This window comes from Cryptotermes secundus, unplaced genomic scaffold (assembly GCF_002891405.2).
Source record: "Cryptotermes secundus unplaced genomic scaffold, Csec_1.0 scaffold2396, whole genome shotgun sequence".
In the NCBI taxonomy this organism is placed as follows: Eukaryota; Metazoa; Arthropoda; class Insecta; order Blattodea; family Kalotermitidae; genus Cryptotermes; species Cryptotermes secundus.
Genome location: NW_019735499.1, coordinates 24,062 through 43,717, shown reverse-complemented (window position 1 = coordinate 43,717; position 19,656 = coordinate 24,062). Strand labels below are relative to the sequence as shown.

Here is a 19,656-nt window from a genome sequence, read left to right as displayed (position 1 = left end):
TAAGATAGGCATATTTTCAATATATTTGGAAACCCGGAAAATTGCATAATTAGAAGCTTCATAACTGGTACTCTTCGCCAAATATAATGAGAATGTTCAAGTCAAGGAGGATGAAATGGGAAAGTCACGTAGCACGCATGGGGATTGGGGAGCAGAAGAATGCATATAGGATTTTGGTGAGAAAGCCAGAAAAACAGACCACAAGGAAGACCCAGACGTAGGTGGAAGGATAATATTAAAATAAATCTTAGAGAAATAGGATGTGTTGCTGTGGACTGGACTTATTTCGCTCAAGATATGGACTAATGAAAGGGTCTTGTGAAGACGGCAATAAACTTTCAGGTTCAAAAAGATATTTAGCTAAGTAACTAGCGGCGATTTTAATTATAAAACTTTTAAATATTTTTCATTAAATAAGAATATAATATTTCTGATAATGATGATGCAACTGTTATTGGAGTGGGACCGAAAAAAATGGGTGTGCATAAAAGCTGGTACTGTATCACTTCTTTCAGTGACGGTCTGCGTATGTAAGGTGAGGGCGAGTAGCCCTAACCTTCGAATATGGAGTAGAGACGTTTTTGAAGGCGCATCGCTTCTACAGAGGGGACTAACAAGGGTGTTTGCCGGTATGCGGAGCACAAAAGCAAAGCACTGTTTATTGCTACTGTAATGCTGAGGTCACATTTATAATTTCTGTCCAGCTGCTATAAATGAAAGTTCTACGTAACATTAATTACAGTGCAAATAGGAATATAAGGCAATGGGAAATTCACAGAGAATTATTTTAGAATGGAATATGCCATTTACTTATGAGGGTAAGGTAAAAAGTTAAAGTTGTCCCTGTGCTTAACTAATTAAGCACTACGCCATAAAGGCGTATGGTGGAGTGGAAGTATAGATCCACATTTTCTTGACCTCGGCAATAGTTGGAGATGAGTGGTTAGCTTTACGCTACGGCCACTTTACCCCCGGTACCCACTGGATAGGAGGCTGGATAGGCCCCAGAGCCGGTCTGGACAACACGGAGAACAGAAAATTCTTGACCCTACCGAGACTCGAACTACGACCCTTCCGTCGTCCAACTTGTAGCCAGTCGCCATACTTGCTTGAGACACTATACTATAAGCGAGAAAGTCGTGGGTACGATTCTCGATGAGGTTATTGGATTCTTCAATTTACCTAATCCTTCCAGCCGCACTATGGCCCTGGGGTCGACTCGGCCTCTTAACATAAATGAGTACCAGGAGTCATTCTGTGGTTAAAGGGTGGCCGGCTCATAAGGCTGACAACCTCACAGCAATCTGTGAGCCAATTGCCTAGAAAATGTGGGAGCCTCAACGTCTCACAAGCCTCCATGGACTGCTATATGCTACCTGCTACCTTCATAATTATGAAGGTTGTAAGCAAAAAGAAATAAAAGCTCTACTATTAAAAATAAAAAATTCATAATTTAATACTTTAAATATGATTCGAGGTAGCAATTAGAACTATTCACAATAATCTTCTCCACATTTACTCTTAACAACCCCAAAACAGGGCCATCCCTCTTTTCTAAGAAAGAGTACTTGAAGGAGACCCTAGCTTAATATTTGGGATAATACGGAAGTTCGTGTACTTGTCTTGATTTCAGTAGTGAATACCAAGTGGAGAAGAAGAACTAGGTTTATCCATGACTGCCAACTTATGATTGCCCAGCACGTTAAAACGTATCCTCAACTTTAACTGCGAACAGAAACGGGGGCATAAACCAGGTTTGAAGTCAAGTATGCTTCTCCGTTGTTTATTTAATGGAAATGCGATCATATATGTAAAATTGAAGCGGTCAGAGGGTCGGAGAAAACTGCACAATTGGGAGCTTCATAATTTACCATTTATAAAATATTATTAAAGTGATAAAGCCAAGGAGGATGAGGAGGGTGAGACATAGAGCATCCATGTGAGGGATGAAGAATGCATATAATATTTTGGTAAGAATATCTCTCAGGAAGCGGCTATTTGGGAGGCATAAGTGTAGATGGAAGCGATTGTAAGATGAATAAGAAATAAATAGGATGTGAGGATCTGGACCTCTTCCTCCTGCCTCAGGACCAGTGATGAACTTCCATGAACTCAGTAATATAACTTTAGGGCAAGGGCACGCCAAGGAAACTGGCAACCGCAATTTCCGAGAATGGTTATCAGTCTGAGTTGAACATATGTTACTGAATGGAGCTGCGCAACTGCGTTACCATTTCCTCAAATTGCGCTGCTCCATTCAGTAACATGTGTTCAACTCAGACTGATAACCATTCTCGGAAATTGCGGTTGCGTTGCGGTTGCCAGTTTCTTTGGTGTGCCTTCGCCCTTAGGATCCACAAAAGGCGACATATTTATTGACAAGTTGAGCGACAACTGGCCTCTCAGAAATCTGTTAAAACTTAAGCGGTCACACTCAGAGGCATTTTGCGCTCTTATCCTGTGAATATGCTTACAGACTTCCCGGTATCGAATGACTCACCCGTGTAGACCTGCTTGTCACGTATCTGGCGAAACTGTTTTATATGAAGAAACACTGCTTTTTTTTTCGACTATTCGTATTCTTAGTAGTTGCGATCTCCACGCTTCCGCGTATGAAGCATCTGTAGAGTCATATGTGAAAGTTTTGTCAATGCTGATCTGAAGTCGAGTGTATTTAGCCAATGAGAAATAGTTATAGTAGTGTTACTTAACAGAAGAGCCAATCAGAATGGAGTATTTTGGATTAAATATGAATCCTATTGTGTTCTTCCTAAATATTTAATGTCCTGGGAATGCGGGTCAGCTGTCTGCCAGACAAGGAAGCACAAGGTATGTTTCGTTTCTGTAGCCTATTATTTCAGAAATTGTTTCCAATTAACGTTCGCCTACTGATAACGTACTAATTACAAAGCTATCGAATGAACGCTGGAGAAATAATGCGATTGAAGGTGTGTCTTTTAACCCAACTGGCATAATATACCTACTTTCTTTCCTCTACTAAAATACAAGAAAATTTAAAAACAAAAGTATCATATCCATAACTAAATACTGAGTTCATTGTTCAGTTAAGTGAAATATTTCGACTAGCTTTCGGTGTTTTTTCACAGCCGTGCAAGTGACTAACGCCATACGAATTAAAGGACATGCGGACAAATCACAGTAATACGATACGAACCACTGTCTTAAGGCCGCGCCATAGCTCAAGCGGTTAGTCGTGTCTTTCCCAGGGCGGTGGTCCGGGTTGGAGCCCGGGTCAGGTCATATGGGATTTGTGGTGGGCAAACCTGCGCTATGGGAGGCTTTCTCCGAGTACTTCGGTTTCCCCTGCCAATCTTCATTCCACCAACTGCCCCACAATCACCCTCATCTATCATCTGGGGCTGGTACAATAGTTCAGAAGTGGCCGCATTACCAAGTGGACTTAGTCCCACCCCACTAAGAAAAGAAAAACACTGTCTTCAATTTCTATCCAGTTATACCAGCAGTAACAATTGTTTTAAGTATCCACGGTTTTGTATTTGTGTGCCCATGGAAAAGTCGGTGATTTCCGCATCAAGAGATACATATATGATAGGTGGGGAGGGGGGGGCAGGGCTCTAACGGTATCAAAAGAAGTTTTCTATCTTCCAGATTACAACTTACACGTATGTGTTTTTCTTTCTGGCAATTTTTATTAGCACTTTATGACTAATACATTCTAAAGCACGTTATTACACTATGTACACGTATTTACACTCAACGAAGGAATAGGCGATTCATGTTTTAAGGCGTGCTAATAGCGGCTGTGGCTCACGAATTTCCCATAAGGTAGTGGTTCTCAAACTGTGGGGGGCGACCCCCACGTGGAGGGGGGGCGAAGGGCTTGAAAGGGGGGCGCAGCATACTTTCCTACAGATAAAAGTTAAAACTGCCCTAAATCAATTAGAAAAGTAACAAAAAATAAAAATACATATAGAAAAACTTTTGATGAGTACAGGCTTTAATTATCGTGAATTTCAAAATAACTAATAATTATTCTCTTTACCGGCAATTATAAAACGCGTATGCCAGAGGCAGCGTTGATAGTTCGGCGGCAGCAGCCGCATCCTCTGAAGTCTAGACTTTTGAAAATGCTGTGTGAGGAAATGGGTGCCGAACACACTGCTCTGTTGTTTTTAAGTGATGCTCGATGGCTTTCAAGAGGCAAGGTATTAATGAGAGTGTTTAAACCGAGGAATGAGGTGTTCTGTTTTTTAAATGGGAAAAATCACTCACTGGCAGACAGTTTCAACAACAAGGAATTTTTATTGAAAATGGCTTACTTCACAGATATACTTGAGAAACTAAATATCCTCAGCACTTCACTTCAAGGGAATGAGGCAACTTTACTTTCTTGGAATGACAAAGTGAAGGCATTCATGAGAAAATTAGAGCTCTGGAGAAACAGCATGGAAAGTGACACGCTAGACATGTTCCCTACTCTGGTGTCAACGGTACACGACACCGATAATCCAGCGCCTCCAGTGGACATAAAAAGCTGCCTTCTTGATCATCTCATAATGTTGAAAGTTCGTTTCAAGAAATACTTTTGCAATGATTTTGATGAATTTAATTAGATTAAAAATCCATTCGAAAATGCTCCTGGGCCATCATCTCTGAATGTAAATGAGCAAGAACAACTCATCGATCTCACTAGCGATACTTCATTAAAAAGTAAATTTAAGGAATTATGGATACATATTGGCATGGAATTCCCAACTTTGAACCAAAAGGCATTGAAAATCCTGATTCCTTTCGCAACAGCTTACTTATGCGAGACAGGCTTTTCTGCTTTGGCAGCTATAAAGTCAAAGTATCGTTCAAGGCTAAATATTGCTAAAGAAGTTAGAGTGGCCATTTCTGATATTACACCACGTTTTGATAAACTTTGTTCTCAAAAGCAGGCCCATCCATCACACTGAACTTTGACATTTAAATGTTTGATTTTCTTTGCAGAAAAAATTAAATATTTGTTTTTAAATATCGTTTCATTTCAATACATATTTTGGTTAATTGGAAGCGTTAAAACTAATTTTTACTGTAGGACTAATATTGTGATACTTTAATTTGGAGTAAAAAAACTGCTAAATATTATGTAGAAAAACACAAAATAAACCGAATAAAACGTCAAACATACCATGACTTCTTTTTTGATAAAAAAGAGGGTGGGGGCCTGAGAGTATTTTCGCTTGTCAGGGGGGGAGGGCCTCAGAGGTAAAAAAGTTTGAGAACCACTGCCATAAGGCATTTGGTCGTGACAGTAGCAGCGTCCTCAGGAATGCGAACCCCTCAGTTGTTGAGGAGGGACTGCTCTATGACAGTGAACTGAAACTAGCGCTAACTTCACTTTCACTAGAAGCCGATATAAAGGTTAATAATTGTTCTCAAGAATTTGTTACTAACTTCAGCAGAGGCCTCAGCATCATACATTAGTAAACCCGGAAAGTCTACCTTACAACCCCTGACTGCCCAACAGTACAAAAGAGCAATAAGCCAAGTTTTCTCAGAGATAAGTAACCAGTTTCATAAAGGTAAAGGTAAAGTTGTCCCTGTGCTCAACGAATTAAGCACTGCGCCATGAAGGCATTTAGGGGAATGGATGTACAGATTCACATTTTCTTGACCTCGGCAGTAACTGGAAGTGAATGGTCAGCTTCACGCCCCTGCAGCTTTACCTCCGGGGAAAGATTCACCGGTTCCCATTGGATACAATGTTGGGTGAACCCCAGAGCCGTTCTGGAGGATTTGTAGAAGAGAAAGTGCTTGACCCTACCGGGACTCAAACTCCGACCCCTCAGTCGTCCAGCCCGTAGCCAGTCGCTACACCGACCATGCTACCCCCAGTTTCGTACCTGATTCATTTATTTACTAGCTTTCTCGTATAGAAAAATCTTCACTACGGTGTCAGTAACTATTTTTGTTGTTCGTTGGCGTTGTAGTTGCTTTAATGAGGAGCTTCATAACTTGTGCTCTTCTCAAAGTATAATTAGAATGATCAAGTCAAGGAGAATGAGGTGGGTAGGGCATGTAGCACGAATGGGAGAGAAGAGAAATGCATATAGGATATTGGTGGGAAAGCCAGAAGGAAAGAGACAACTGGGAAGACCAAGGCGTAGGTGGGTGGACAATATTAAAATGGATCTTAGAGAAATAGGATGGGATGGGCTGGATTGGATTGATCTGGCTCAGGATAGGGACCAGTGGAGGGCTCTTTTGAACACGGTAATGAACCTTCGGGTTCCATAAATGCTGAGAAATTCTTGAGTAGTTGCAGAATTGGCGGCTCCTCAAGAAGGGTTCAGATCCATGAGTGAGTGAGTAAGTACGTAAGTAAGCAAGTTGTGGTTGCTTACATCTGACGTCTCTGGGTTTCTGGATTCAAAAACACATCACCTTCAGAACAATTCATGTGGAGCAGGATGCATAAAGAAAACTGTAGTCCCCCGCCGTTTTTCATATTTCACATACATCAAATTGTTGTATATTAACAAACTCAGTGGCTTTATTCCGCAAGCGAACTATAGAGACCGATGACCGCCGCTTATCGGCGAAGTTAATGTCAACTGTATATTATTTATAATTATTCAAGCACACAACTAGATTATCTTGAATTAAATAAAAAAATGATAGTAACATATCACAACATGATCTAGTGTAAACATGACTCCTTACCACGGCTGTTATACAATCTACGATGATTACGAACCCTTTGTCTTCATGATCCTACTGTTGCCACGATCCCAGTGCTTCAATTGTGGAGGAAGTAATGACGAAATAAATTAGCTTGAAATTGAAGCAGTTTACGTTGCAGAAGAATTAACACACATCCTGTGCTTGTCTCTACAAGAGGAACATCTCTTGTCTATCAATTTCTTATACGTCGCGTCGTGTGTGTGACGAGCAGGGTGGAACAGACGAACTCCGGCTATTATATATATAGTCACGTGTATTAGTGACTATAGACGGGGTTTTGGATTATATGATTGGATTTATTGCACCTTATATATTCACATAGTTCGGGACTACAGGCAATACAGCGCTATCGCTATTCTACACACTTTCCAGTTCACCGTTCCACAAGCACTAGGTTTCTTAGGCTTCATTAGTCGTATCCTGGCAACGGATTTATCACAGTCTCATTATAACTTGAACTAACATATGAAATCTTCTTGGCACAGTCTAATTCTTTCTTACCATTTCTTCTCAATCATATTCGACTGTCATCTCTAGAACTCGACCCAATTCTGAGTATAGTCAAAGTCAAAGTCAAAGTCACATTGAGACTGACCGTCAGTCTGTCAGTCAGTCTTGGTGTCGAGCCCCATTTGGGACTCATAACCATATATATTTATTACTGTTTGACAGTTACAGTCTTGTTATTGTGGGGCGCCCTCTCCGACGAGAGGTCAGGTCTGTCATTTGTCAGTCATAGCCTGTATTAGTCCATTGTCAGTATGTACACTTATTTACAATTGACCCTTAATATCTAGTATGTATATAATACTGGTACATATATACAGGGCCTCTGTCAGTCCAGGCTCAGTACAGCAGATTTTGCACTATTTCTAGTAGCTTCCGCTACAACGGCAGTCTGGTCACTTGAACGGTCGTATGCTTGACCGCTGCCAAGTTTAAACCTCTTATATTTTCTATGACGGGCTTCGCCTTGACCAATATTGCGAACATTTTCGTTATCGTGATTTTGTATGACTTCTGCTTGTTCCGAATGGGACTGATTCTGATGCTGGGATTGCGAAACATCGAAAGTAGAAAGCATAATGAGATAATGCCAGACAGTGCTATTGTTCCTGTCTTCACTTTTTCCATATTTTTCTAGCCTTCAAATTAAACAGATCCGCTCTTCCTGGTATGAATTTATGACACCAGCTACCACGTGTTAGTGACTAAACCTTGTCCGTTTATAACCTGTTGGCACTAACCGCACAGAAAACACTGTTCATCTATCGCTTTTACACGGATCTGCAGCGTCTATGTAAAGGTGAATATCCATATCCATCCCTGGAGCCGATCACTCGACAACTATTTGCGCGTTCATCCTTAAGGACGAACTGACACATGTCTACCCGTGCATAAGACGCTAGAATGCTAACTGGAGTTGGTGCGGACAAAAAAGGCGAGGAAATACGCGAGCGGGAATTAAACTGGGGGATAATTATGCAATGGAGGAAATTTGTTCTATTCAATTTAACACGGCTGTAAATTATTTAAGTGGATCTTAGTGAAACGGGATAAGACGGCGTGGACTGAAGAGTAACGAATATTTAAGGGTTAATTAAGTAACTGAAGGGCTACTATTTTCTGAAAATCTGTGCTCCAGGAAGTCAGTCAGTTACGCTTCCTTGATATAATCTGAATGGCTCACTGCGTAAAATGAAGGGATGGAGACTAAAATGTTTTGGTTTTATAAAGATATGTAATTTGTGAGTTACTTTTCTCTAGCACAGTCGGTATATAAACTAAGCTACGAGATAGTCGATCGAGGAATCTGATTTTAGGTATTGTTATAACAAGATATTTTTAGCTTTACCAAGAGCGCATAAATCGGTTCTGGGGATCACCCAGCCTCCTATTCAATGGAGACCCGGGGGCTTCATCCCTGGTGGGAGGATGTGGCCAAGACGTAAAATTGAACGCTCATCTCCATCTGGAGTTGAGTTAAATATGCGTGAAGCTATACCGCAACGTTCCCAAACGTCTTTATATAAAGGTAAAAGAAAATGAAAAGCTATCCCTGTAGCAGACCGTGAAGATCCATAGGGTCGTGAGAAGTTGAGGTTCCCACATTATCTAGACGGTCGGCTCACAGATGGCGGCAAGGTTGTCAGCCTTACGCGCAGGCCACACTTCACTCACCAGGAAGATTTTTGGTACTCAGTTGTTAGAGGCTGAGTCAACCCCAGGGATAGTGTGGCTGGAATGATTAGGTCAATTGAAAAAAAATCTACCTCATCGGGATTCGAACCCGCGATCTTCAGGCTTATAGCATAGTGCCTCAACCAACTACGCGTTGTAGTGTTCAATTAAGCACAGTGACACGTTTACTTTTGCCTTTTTATTTTTCCCTTCGGCAGTACCGTAACTGGCGCCCCAATGACGTTTCCTAGAGGCAAGTGGCATTCTTCATGTTCTAAAGAATAATGAGGCCACAATCTACAAGTCCCATTAAACAAACGCCGGCCCTCGTAGGGGTGTTCCCATGGCAAGAATTTGCTTCTATATCAACTTCACATGCCTCAAGCAACCTATTAAACAATACCTATAATGTATTAAACGCCGGTCACTGAATCTTACAGTAACTTGATCATCTAGTTGAAGTCGCCGAACATGTCGATTTGACATGTGTTCATTATTTAGGTCAGTGTTTACTCAAAGGCGAATACAGAATCTAAAGTCTCTGTATGTATGATCTATAATTGTATGAGCCCAGCCAGAAATTTGAGTACCAACTTCCTATATGTCAGGCACCTTGTTTAAAAAACGAGGTTCTTACCAATTTAATATCTAGTTAGCAAATTAATATTTTAACTGGAACACCTAACTCTGTGGAGGTGAATAATTCTTCTGAAGTTAATTGTTGTGCATATACTCAAGAAATTCCCAAGAGCTTATGGAACCTAAAGAATCATTACGGTGTTCATAAGGGCCAACACCTGGTCCCCAGTCTGAGCCAGATGAATCCAGTCCACACTCTCCAACAATAGCTTTCAGACAATTTTCATCTCAAATTTCCAGTTATGCCCATGTCTTCATAGTGCTGTATTCCCTGTAGGTTTTACTGCATTTCTCTTCTATCCCATGTATGCTATATGTCCTGCCCATTTTACTGTCCCTGATCTTATCATCCTAGGAATATTTGAAGAGTAATACCAATTACAAAGCTCCTTATTATGTAATTTCTCCAGATTCCTGTTACTTCATTCCCTTTAGCTCCAAATATTCTCATCAGCGCCCTGTTCTCAAACATCCTCAGTCTGTATTCTTCCCTTGCTGTGAGAGACCAACTTTCACACCAGTTGCAAAACTGGAAGAAAGATTATATTTTTTATGTTTAATCATTATTTTCCACATAGCAATGATAAGACAAAGGAATCAGAATGAAATGATGGAAGGCATTCACTGACTTTAATCTGCCATTAATTTCTTTATGAAAACAATTATAACTTGTCAGTGTCATTCCCACATATTTCATCTTTGCAACATTTTTAAAAGGATTTATTAGTTGCCTTTATGTTGTGGTTTTGTCCTGCATTCACTGAAGAGCCATCAGCATATACTAGCTTGCCTCAAAAGTCCTTCCAGGAAGAATGGTTATCCTCAGGCAGAACCACAGAGGGCTTGGGCCCAGGGAAAAACTGAGGCACAGAACACTTACTGAAATCTTATCAGCACAGCATTTCTACTGTATGTGCAGAACCTATCCAACCACAGAATACTGGTGCAGTGCAACACAAAAACTATAAAGCCTCCATCGCCCAAGACACACAGCTATCTTGGGCAGGTGATAGATAGCCTAGAATTAAATGCTCCAGGAGTCTACAGGATCCCACGTGGATGAGGGGACATCTACACTAGTGAGACGGGCTGCATGATTGAAGAACACTTGTAGGAGTACCAGAGGGAACATTCTGTGAGTGCAGAGCAGTCTATTAGCTAGGGGCATCAGATATACTTTGAGTAGCATTTGTCAGCCTGCCCTACTACACCAGCAGAGTTATCCAAGAAGCCATAGAACATTAATAGGCTAGTTGGCTAACAGATGAGCCCTGCTGGAAGGAGATCATCCATATGACAAAGCAACAGGAAGGATGCCACAAACATACTCTTCCCACAAATCCTGTGTCAGGTTGGGGAGTATCCCTCATCCCTCCATTGAAGACTAACCACAACCTACCCATTGCACATGTTCCATTTAAGATACACTCTTCCCCTTTCTTGTCCCTGTTGAAGTCTACCTTAGACCCATACTGATCTTACTCCATGCTGTTACATTACATGTGGTGAGCACTCTGATAGGTGACCACTTGGGTACCTAAGGTTCTGGTTGGATTTTTGTTGCACTCTGTGGCCCTTGAAAGGGCTGCTGCACACCTTTCCTGGTCCATGGTCCTTATTTGCACATATGAGGCTCCAACCCCCTTCACCCTATCCTATTCCTTTGTTTTTCAAAACAGGGTCCCACATATACACAAAAGCTCACCCATCTTATATGCTACAACCCCCAAAATGGAGGCAGCACGCACCTCTGAAATATTCGCAGCATTGTCCAGAACCACATGGTGTAACAACTGAAGCATTGAATTAACATCAACAATTAATAACCGCAAAAGCCTAAAATTATTAATATATACCTAGTGTTCTCTGCATTTACTTCTAAACCACCCTTCTTCTTAACATGTGATAAATCTTCTGCATTTTCATTCATTGTATTTATGTTTTCCTAAATAAAGTAATGTCATCTGCATAGACCAGAAGCTGATGAATCCCATTCAATTTCATTTCCTCTTGGTTTTCATGGACGTTCTTAATGGCCTATTCCAAAGCAAAATTGATAAGCAGTAGTGATAATACATCACCTTATTTCAAGCCATTCTAAATAGGAAACATATCAGACAAAATTTTATCTGTATGGTATGTACCATAGGTTTCATTTAAATATGCTTTAATTAGCTAACTAGTGTCTAGATAATCTATGAGTTGCTGAGAATTCTGGAAGAAGCAGTCATTGCTTGTCTCCTATTCACTAGAGAGCACTAAAATCATTAGGAACTGCCACCACTTTGCACTTGTACACTTTCATATGTTCACATGTTGAAGGTTAAGACTTAACATAAAATAAATTTAATCTACTTAATATTGGTGTATAGTTTTCTGATTTAAAATTGTCAAAAGGCCAGTTGAAAAATATGTACATACTTATTTGCATCTGGTCATTATACAGCATTATATAGCTACTGACAAACATAAACAGCAGAATATATAATACATGAGGGATTAGCGTTTCAGTATTTTACAGGAACTAAAGATGAACTTCACATCAGTGTTACTGCTATGTGTTGCTGGTTGCAGTCTAACTTCTGCTATCTGCTGGAACAGCTCCACACATCCGATTATTGAAGAGCTCAACCCATCCATCCCCAGATGTAAGTGTACTTCTTAATTTAGTTCACTGCAGGGAACAAGATTATTCTGTCTAAATGTATATGTCTTCTGTGTCTTCAGAGTGTTAATATGAAGAAGTCAAAGAAAGTTTTCTGTGGATACACATACACTATTTTATTTGTTACTTTGTAATTCTGTTAGTAGCTAGACAATATACTGTTCAATGGTAGGATGACAGGTGAATAATTGATTGAAAAGGATTTGGAAATAAGAGATAACAGTTAATTAAGGCATTATCCCAGCATTTACCTCAAAGGACTGAAGAAAACCATGAGAAACCTTATGGAATAGCCGATGTTCTGGCTGAGATTCAAACTAATTACCTCTTGAAAATGAGTGAAGAAATTTACAGCCAGATCAAGCCATTTCATCACCCACATAAAATTATTTGAGGGCATGTTCATTGCTTGGTTCAGGTCCAAATCTGGACTCCAGCTGATCAAAGGCTACCTCTTGTTATGGATACCAGGAAGTCTGAATTGAAATGCAGTAGCCATGTAGAGTGGCACCCCCATTCAATGTGTTTTGATTTATGATTTACCCCATTTTGTGTGGAATTTAAATGATTCCAAGTCAATGATCTTGGTGTCAAATTTATTCCATTTACGATTTTCCTCAGTTGAGTGTTCAATCCACTGCCCCCCACCCAATCAAAACCATAAATGTGGATTTTGCTGTATTTCATATGTGAGATTTGATGTTCTCATAGTGGTGATCATGAAGATGGAAAGTGGCATGTTCTTCCAAAACATCAGTAATGATCTATCAGACTGTATGTCACATCACAGAGATTGGTACTCTCTGCAATTTCCATTAATTACCCATATTTCCTGTCTAAGGTAATGGAGAATTCAACCCAGAGAAAATCCTGAGTGGACCAATTTACCAGCTGGGAGATTACCGTGAGTGCTTGTATAAACTGGAAGCACAATACTGCTTGACACAAATACAACTGATACCAGCAGACAATTCGTCTCATTTATGGCTGAGAATACAGGTATTGTGCTACCCTGTTTAAACTGTTTTGTTTTCAGACTGACCTCTTTAGATGGTATTCTAATTCTATATTATATATAGGGCTTAATTACTACAAGTCAGTATGGCTGTCAATCATATGAAAGAGATTTACATGTTCTTACCACACGACAAAACGAAAGAAGCAATTCTGAAGAAAATTAAGGATTTATCACAACTTAGTAAAACTGTGTTTTTATTTTATTGCTAGTGATGTGGGACTATGTCCCTTGTACTGCAGCCACTTCTGGCCTAGTGTACCAGCCCCAGATGATAGGTGAGGGTGATTGTGGAGCAATTGGTGGAATGAAGATTGACAGGCAATACCGAAGTACTCGGAGAAAATATGCCCCAGCGCCACTTTGTCCACCACAAATCCCACTTGACCAGACTCGGGATTGAACACTGGCTGTCGCAGCAGAAAGCCAGCGACTAACCGCTTGAGCTATGGCGTGACCAAAAATAGTGGTTAGCACACCAGTCTAATAAGAAACAAAATTATATTCAGCTGACAGCCTTTAATGTGGGCCTCCAATATCATACTTTACTGAAATCTTCCAAGCAGTTTTTGGAATGTAAATGTACATATGGATTGCCAGACAGTTAGCCAGACATATGACACATCCCCATTATGCATTCATTTTATGCACTTCATGCAAATAATGCAGGAAATGGGAACATATGGATACAATATTTCACTACAAGTTCAAAATTTATATTAAATTTTATATTTATATTGTATGATATAAATGGTTTGCATTTATATTAAAAATTTATTTAACTATTGCACTTCTATAATGTCACCATTATTTAGAAATTTTGAGTTTCTTGTAGCTAAACCCTTGCGTCTTCAACTAAAATGTTATTCAGAAAATCTGAATCTCCCACGACCAAACTTTTGCAGGTTCAACTTAAATGCTTATTGACTTAAACATTTCACTTACTCACTGGAAAAAGATTGCAAACTGCAAATTCTTACTGTAAAATAGAATTTGAATTTCTTTCATGTAGGACTGAATGATGATTTATGAATATTATTCAATAAATGAAATGATTAATAACCTTTTCATCTTCAGGAATCAAATAGAATCCTCACCAATTTTCGCCGAGACAGGCTTTATGTTGGTATATGTGTGCCAACACAGTGCAATATTTTAGACATAAGGAATGGACTTCAAGAATCTTTTAATGCAGCATCTCAGGATCTTGGAATCAGTTCCATTATTACTGTGAACAAAGAAGACTGCCAAACAAAAAACATGCTTCCACTAACATTGATAGATATCATTGTGTGGTAAGTTGTAATTCTTCTGTACTTATATTGACAGTATACAGTTATTCTCTCGTTTTTATCTAGAAAATATAACAAAATATCACTAAGAGACACAAAAAAGTAATAGACAGGCAACTCTGTCCATTTGTCTACTTTCCTAATTGAAATACACCCCAAACCAACACTTTCTAACAGAGATCGACTTGGTTTACCCATAATGCAATATGTTCACTATTAATTTTCTAAAAATGTAATTATTTTTCTGATATTGTTGATTTTATATCTAGGTAACTACGTAATTGTATAATGCATGACCTTCTTTGAAGAGTCAATTTACTAATATATGGTAGTTAAGAAGTTTCTTCCCTTTATAAAACCCAAATATTTCTTAGTTTTCATTAGTTTTATTGATAGAATAATCCACTTATTAAGGTTCAGTAGTTACTTGATTTATGGATACAAGAGAAAAAATAAAGAGTTCTTCATTTGATTAGTCTACTTATCTTCAGCACATCAGTTTTGTAGATTATATGGGTTTACTATTATGATATTCATGTTACATGTTTACAGCTTTCTACTTGGGAGCATTATACTGTTGGTACTCTGTGGATCAAGTTATGATGCAGTCAGAAGGAAGCACAAATGTGAAAACCAAGTTAAAACAACAGGTAAGTATGAAGATTAAAAAGCATGGCAGAATGGCTGGAAGCAAACCACATATAAATAAAAGGGATATTCTATGAAACAAATTTGCAGTATGGTGTATGATCTCGTTGCAGTCCGTAAAAAAAGTTGATAAACTGCAAAGGGACCAAAATTTGGGGGAAAAAAACATCTCAACAGTTTCAACATTCCTGATATGGGACAACTTTTTCTTTATTTTGTACTAAAATGTTCATATGTCTAATAAGTGATCTGTGCAAAAATGTTGTCAGCACAGAGGTCAAGCAAGGTTTTTTCACCTTACACCTTCATTACAGAGAACATATCTCAGCGAGACAGAGACATTCTTTACTCAAGCGTCCTGAGATGAAGGACTTGCTGACACTGAAACTTAGATAAGAAGCACAATACATCCCCTCAAAGAAAAAAAACACATCAGGTGTAACAAGTAAAATTTTAAAAGTTTTCTCATCTCTAATCAGTCACCCATTAACTCACATTTGTAATCTCTTAATATTCATGGGGATCTTCCCTGACTGTCTCAAGATTTCAGTAGTAAGACTACTGAAGAAAAAGGGGACAAAACTATATGTCAAATTACAGACCAATTTCACTACTAACTACTTTCTCTAAAGTATTTGAGAAAGTTATGCACAGTAAGTTAAGCCATTATTTGCAGACTAATAATATACTAGTCACAGAACAATTTGGCTTAATGAAAGGAATATCCACAGAAAATGCAGCCTTTAGGCTAACAGACAGTGCATTAAAATCTATTAAAAAAAGTGAATGTTGACTGAATATTCTGTGATTTGGCAAACGCTTTTGACTGTGTAAATTACGAAATTTATTATTAACTAAATTACATTTTTATCTTTGGCATTCAAGGAACAACAGCAAGTTGGTTCAGATCCTACCTAACAGATAGAAAACAAAAGACTGAAATCAAATCATCAATTTCAACCCAAAGTGCCTATAGAAATTGGAAAACAGTAAGGCACACTGTTCCCCATGGGTCCTAGGGCCTTCGCTTCCCATAATCTATACAAATGTCTGCTTCATAAACTAAACACCTCATCAATACCCGTAATATTTGCTGATGACACTAGTGTCATAATTTCTAGTAAAAATTTAGATAATTTCTATGTATTATCAAAGTTCTCTTTCAAATGAGTAAATGGTTTTCTGCAAACAAGCTATCCCTGAATGTAGATAAAACAAATGTAATAAAATTTATAACAAAAACTTACTACAGTATCCACTAAACATTGAATATAATGATAAATGTACAGAAGAAGCAGAAAAACACAAAACTCCCTGGCTTACAAATTTATATCTTTCAAACTTGAAAAACCATATCAATTAGTTGGTTCCAAAACTAAGTGAAGCATGTTATGTAGTTAGATCTATGTTGCATATCAGCAGCACTGACACTCAAATCAATTTATTTTGTTTACTTTCACTCTTTAATAAAGTATGGAATAATTTTCTGGGGTAATTCATCTGACAGCAAAAAGGCATTTACATTGCAAAAGAAAGTTGTTAGAATCATGACAGGTGTCAAATCCTGTAATTCTTGTGGAGATCTACTTAAGAGACTAGAGAGCTTAACTGTTCCATGTGAATACATTTTTCATTAATAAACTTTATTAGAAATAACAAAGAACATTTTGGACCAATGCAGACATACAGTGTTAAAACAAGACACAAGCACTACCTTCATAAACCAACTGTGAACCTCTCATCATCATCAGTAATCTGTTAAGACAACAGGTCCACAGTCTCTTCCAAAACAATTCCTCCATTTAATGCGATCTAGAGCTTTCTCCTTCAAATGACAGTATCCTCTTCTGTCCCCAAGGTCATCCAGCATCTTCTTACGTCTTCTTCCTCATCTTCTTGTCACTTCTATCCGCTCCTCTATCTTTCCTTCGATAACTTCTTTTAGAAGGCAGTTTCTGCGTAAAACATGACCAATCCAATTAGCCTTCTGTTTTCTTATTTCGTGTAGGATATTCCTCTGCTCACTGACCCTAATTAACACTTCTTCATTTCTCACATAATCGGTCCAACTGATCTTCTCCATCCTTCTCCAACACACTTCGAAACTTTCCAGATGTTTCTGATCTACTGCCCTAAGTGTCCATGTTTCAGCCCCTTACAGAGCTATGCTCCAAATGTAGCATTTCACTAGTTTCTTCCTCAAATTTAAGTCCAATTTGCTGGTAAAAAGATTCTTCTTCTTGCTAAATGCAGCTTTTGCCATGGCAATCCTGGATTTAATTTCACAAGTACACCTTCCATCATCTGTTAACAAGCTACCCAAATATTTAAAACATTTCACATTCTCCAGTTGTTTTTGGTCTATCTTTATTGTGACTGGGGTTGGTTGTCTTGAAATTTTCATTACTTTTGTTTTCTCCACATTCATTTCCATGCCATAGCACCTTCCAATTTCAATTAGTCTATCAATCATGCCCTGTAGCACAGTTTCTTCCTTAGCCATTAACACAAGGTCATCTGCATATTTCACAGTTTGAATAATTTGCCCTCCTACTTTGAAGTCACCGAGCCCATCCAGAGCTTCCTTGGTAAGGCATTCGCTGTACAAGTTGAACAGAATTGGTGATAAACAGCATCCTTGTCGAACTCCTCTTCCAATCTGCACACTTCCTGTCTCCCCCCTGTCCAGTCGTACTCTAACTTTCTGATCCATGTACAATTTGCTAATCAATCTTCTTTCATGCCAATCGATACCTGTTTCTTTCAGGATCTGCATTAATTTGGTCCAGTTTACCCGGTCAAATGCCTTCTGCCAGTCTATGAAGCAAACACACAGTTCTTCATCTATCTCCAAAGTTCGTTCCGCTATAATTCTCATCATCCCAATTGCATCCCTGGTTCCTTTTCCTCTTCTAAATCCAAACTGATCTTCTCCAAGTACATCCTCTATTTTCCTTTCAATTCTTCTTTTAAGTATCTTTGCTATTATCTTTGCTGTATGTGCAATAAGACTTATTGTGCGATGGTCGCTGCATTTTGTAGCTTTTGTCTTTTTCTTTAAGGCAATCATTGTAACTTCTGTAAAGTCCTTGGGCCACTCTCCACTTTCATATATGGTGTTCATTAGTTTTGTCAGTGTTTTCAAACCACCTTCTCCCAGTAACTTGAGCACATCTCCAGGTACATCATCATCTCCTGTAGCCTTTCCCTTCCTCATTTCCTTGATAGCTTTTTCCACCTCACTTTGTAAAATATATGGTCCTTTCTCGTCTGTATCTACTTCTTCTTCCGGTTCAACTTCTAAGGTTTCTGGCCGATTAGGTCGATCATATAGTTCTGAAATATAATTTTCCCAAATTTTCAGCACTTGCCTCTGATCTACTATTCTATTCCCCTGGGAGTCTTCGATGCCAACATTTTGAATCCCATGATTCTCTTTCCATCCTAGTTCTTTTGTCTTCATGTACATCAAATCATAACGGCCTGTTCTTTGAAATTCCATAATCTCATTACATATCTTCTCAAGATATTCCTTTTTGGCCCTGTCCGTGGCTCTTTTCAATTCATTCCTCAGTCTCCTGTATTTCATCCTGCCTTCTTCATTGTTGACATTCTTCCATTTCCTTTGTTCCTCCATTTTACTCATCATCTCCTGTGTAACCCATGGTTTTCTTGCTATCTTCTCAACTTTACCTACCAAATCACTGATAGTATCTAACATGCATTCTTTTATATCGTTCCACTGCGCTTCAGCATTTCCGCTTTCACCTTCAATTGCACCGAGTTTCTCTTCTAGAGTCTCTTGCACGCTTTGTCTTTGAGCATATAACTTCTCCAAATCCCATCTGGGTCTGCGCTTTCGAAATCCTATAATTTTCTTCAACCTGGTTCGGAACTTGGCAACCAGCAAGTTGTGGTCAGAGTCAATGTCTGCCCCAGGAAGCGTCTTCACATCCTTCACACTGTTTCTGAATCGATGTTTCACAAGGATGTAGTCCAGCTGATGCCTCTTCCAATCCCCAGGTGCCTTCCATGTGTAAATTCTTCTCTTTGGCTTCTTGAACCAAGTGTTGGTGACAATCAGTCCATTTCTTTCACAAAAGTTAATAAGCATTTGACCCCTGTGATTCCATCTTCCTAGTCCATGTGATCCAACAATATTCTGATATGGTTCATCTCCAACAATGCTATTCCAGTCTCCCAATATGATGCCGTTTGTGTCTCCTTTTCCATCTTCTTGAAGAATTTTTTCAATTGTGTCATACACTTTTTCCACTTCATCGTCTTCATACTCTGATGTTGGCATGTACACTTGCATAATCATTCTATCTACCGGTTCCGCCTTTAACTTCAGAGCAATAATTCTGTCATTACGAGCAATCTTCTTAACAACACTCCTCACTACACTTTTATGCACCACTATTGCCACACCTCTTTCAGCCCGTTCACCTCCGAAATATACTGTATAATTATCACCGCTTCTTATTTCACCTTGTCCTTTCCAC

At 39.0% G+C, this 19,656-nt stretch overlaps 1 protein-coding gene across 1 annotated transcript in view; it reads left to right on the top strand.

Annotated features, from left to right (window-relative positions):
• Positions 1 to 2,801: 2,801 nt before the first annotated feature.
• Positions 2,802 to 19,656, top strand: part of LOC111869499 (nose resistant to fluoxetine protein 6) — a 34,454-nt gene continuing 17,599 nt past the window's right edge. Inside the window, exons 1-5 of the mRNA XM_033753455.1 lie at positions 2,802 to 2,829; positions 12,106 to 12,179; positions 13,038 to 13,195; positions 14,289 to 14,506; positions 15,056 to 15,153. Coding sequence (XP_033609346.1) covers positions 14,472 to 14,506; positions 15,056 to 15,153 — 133 coding nt within the window. The 5' untranslated portion in view covers positions 2,802 to 2,829; positions 12,106 to 12,179; positions 13,038 to 13,195; positions 14,289 to 14,471. The remainder of the gene's footprint in view (positions 2,830 to 12,105; positions 12,180 to 13,037; positions 13,196 to 14,288; positions 14,507 to 15,055; positions 15,154 to 19,656) is intronic.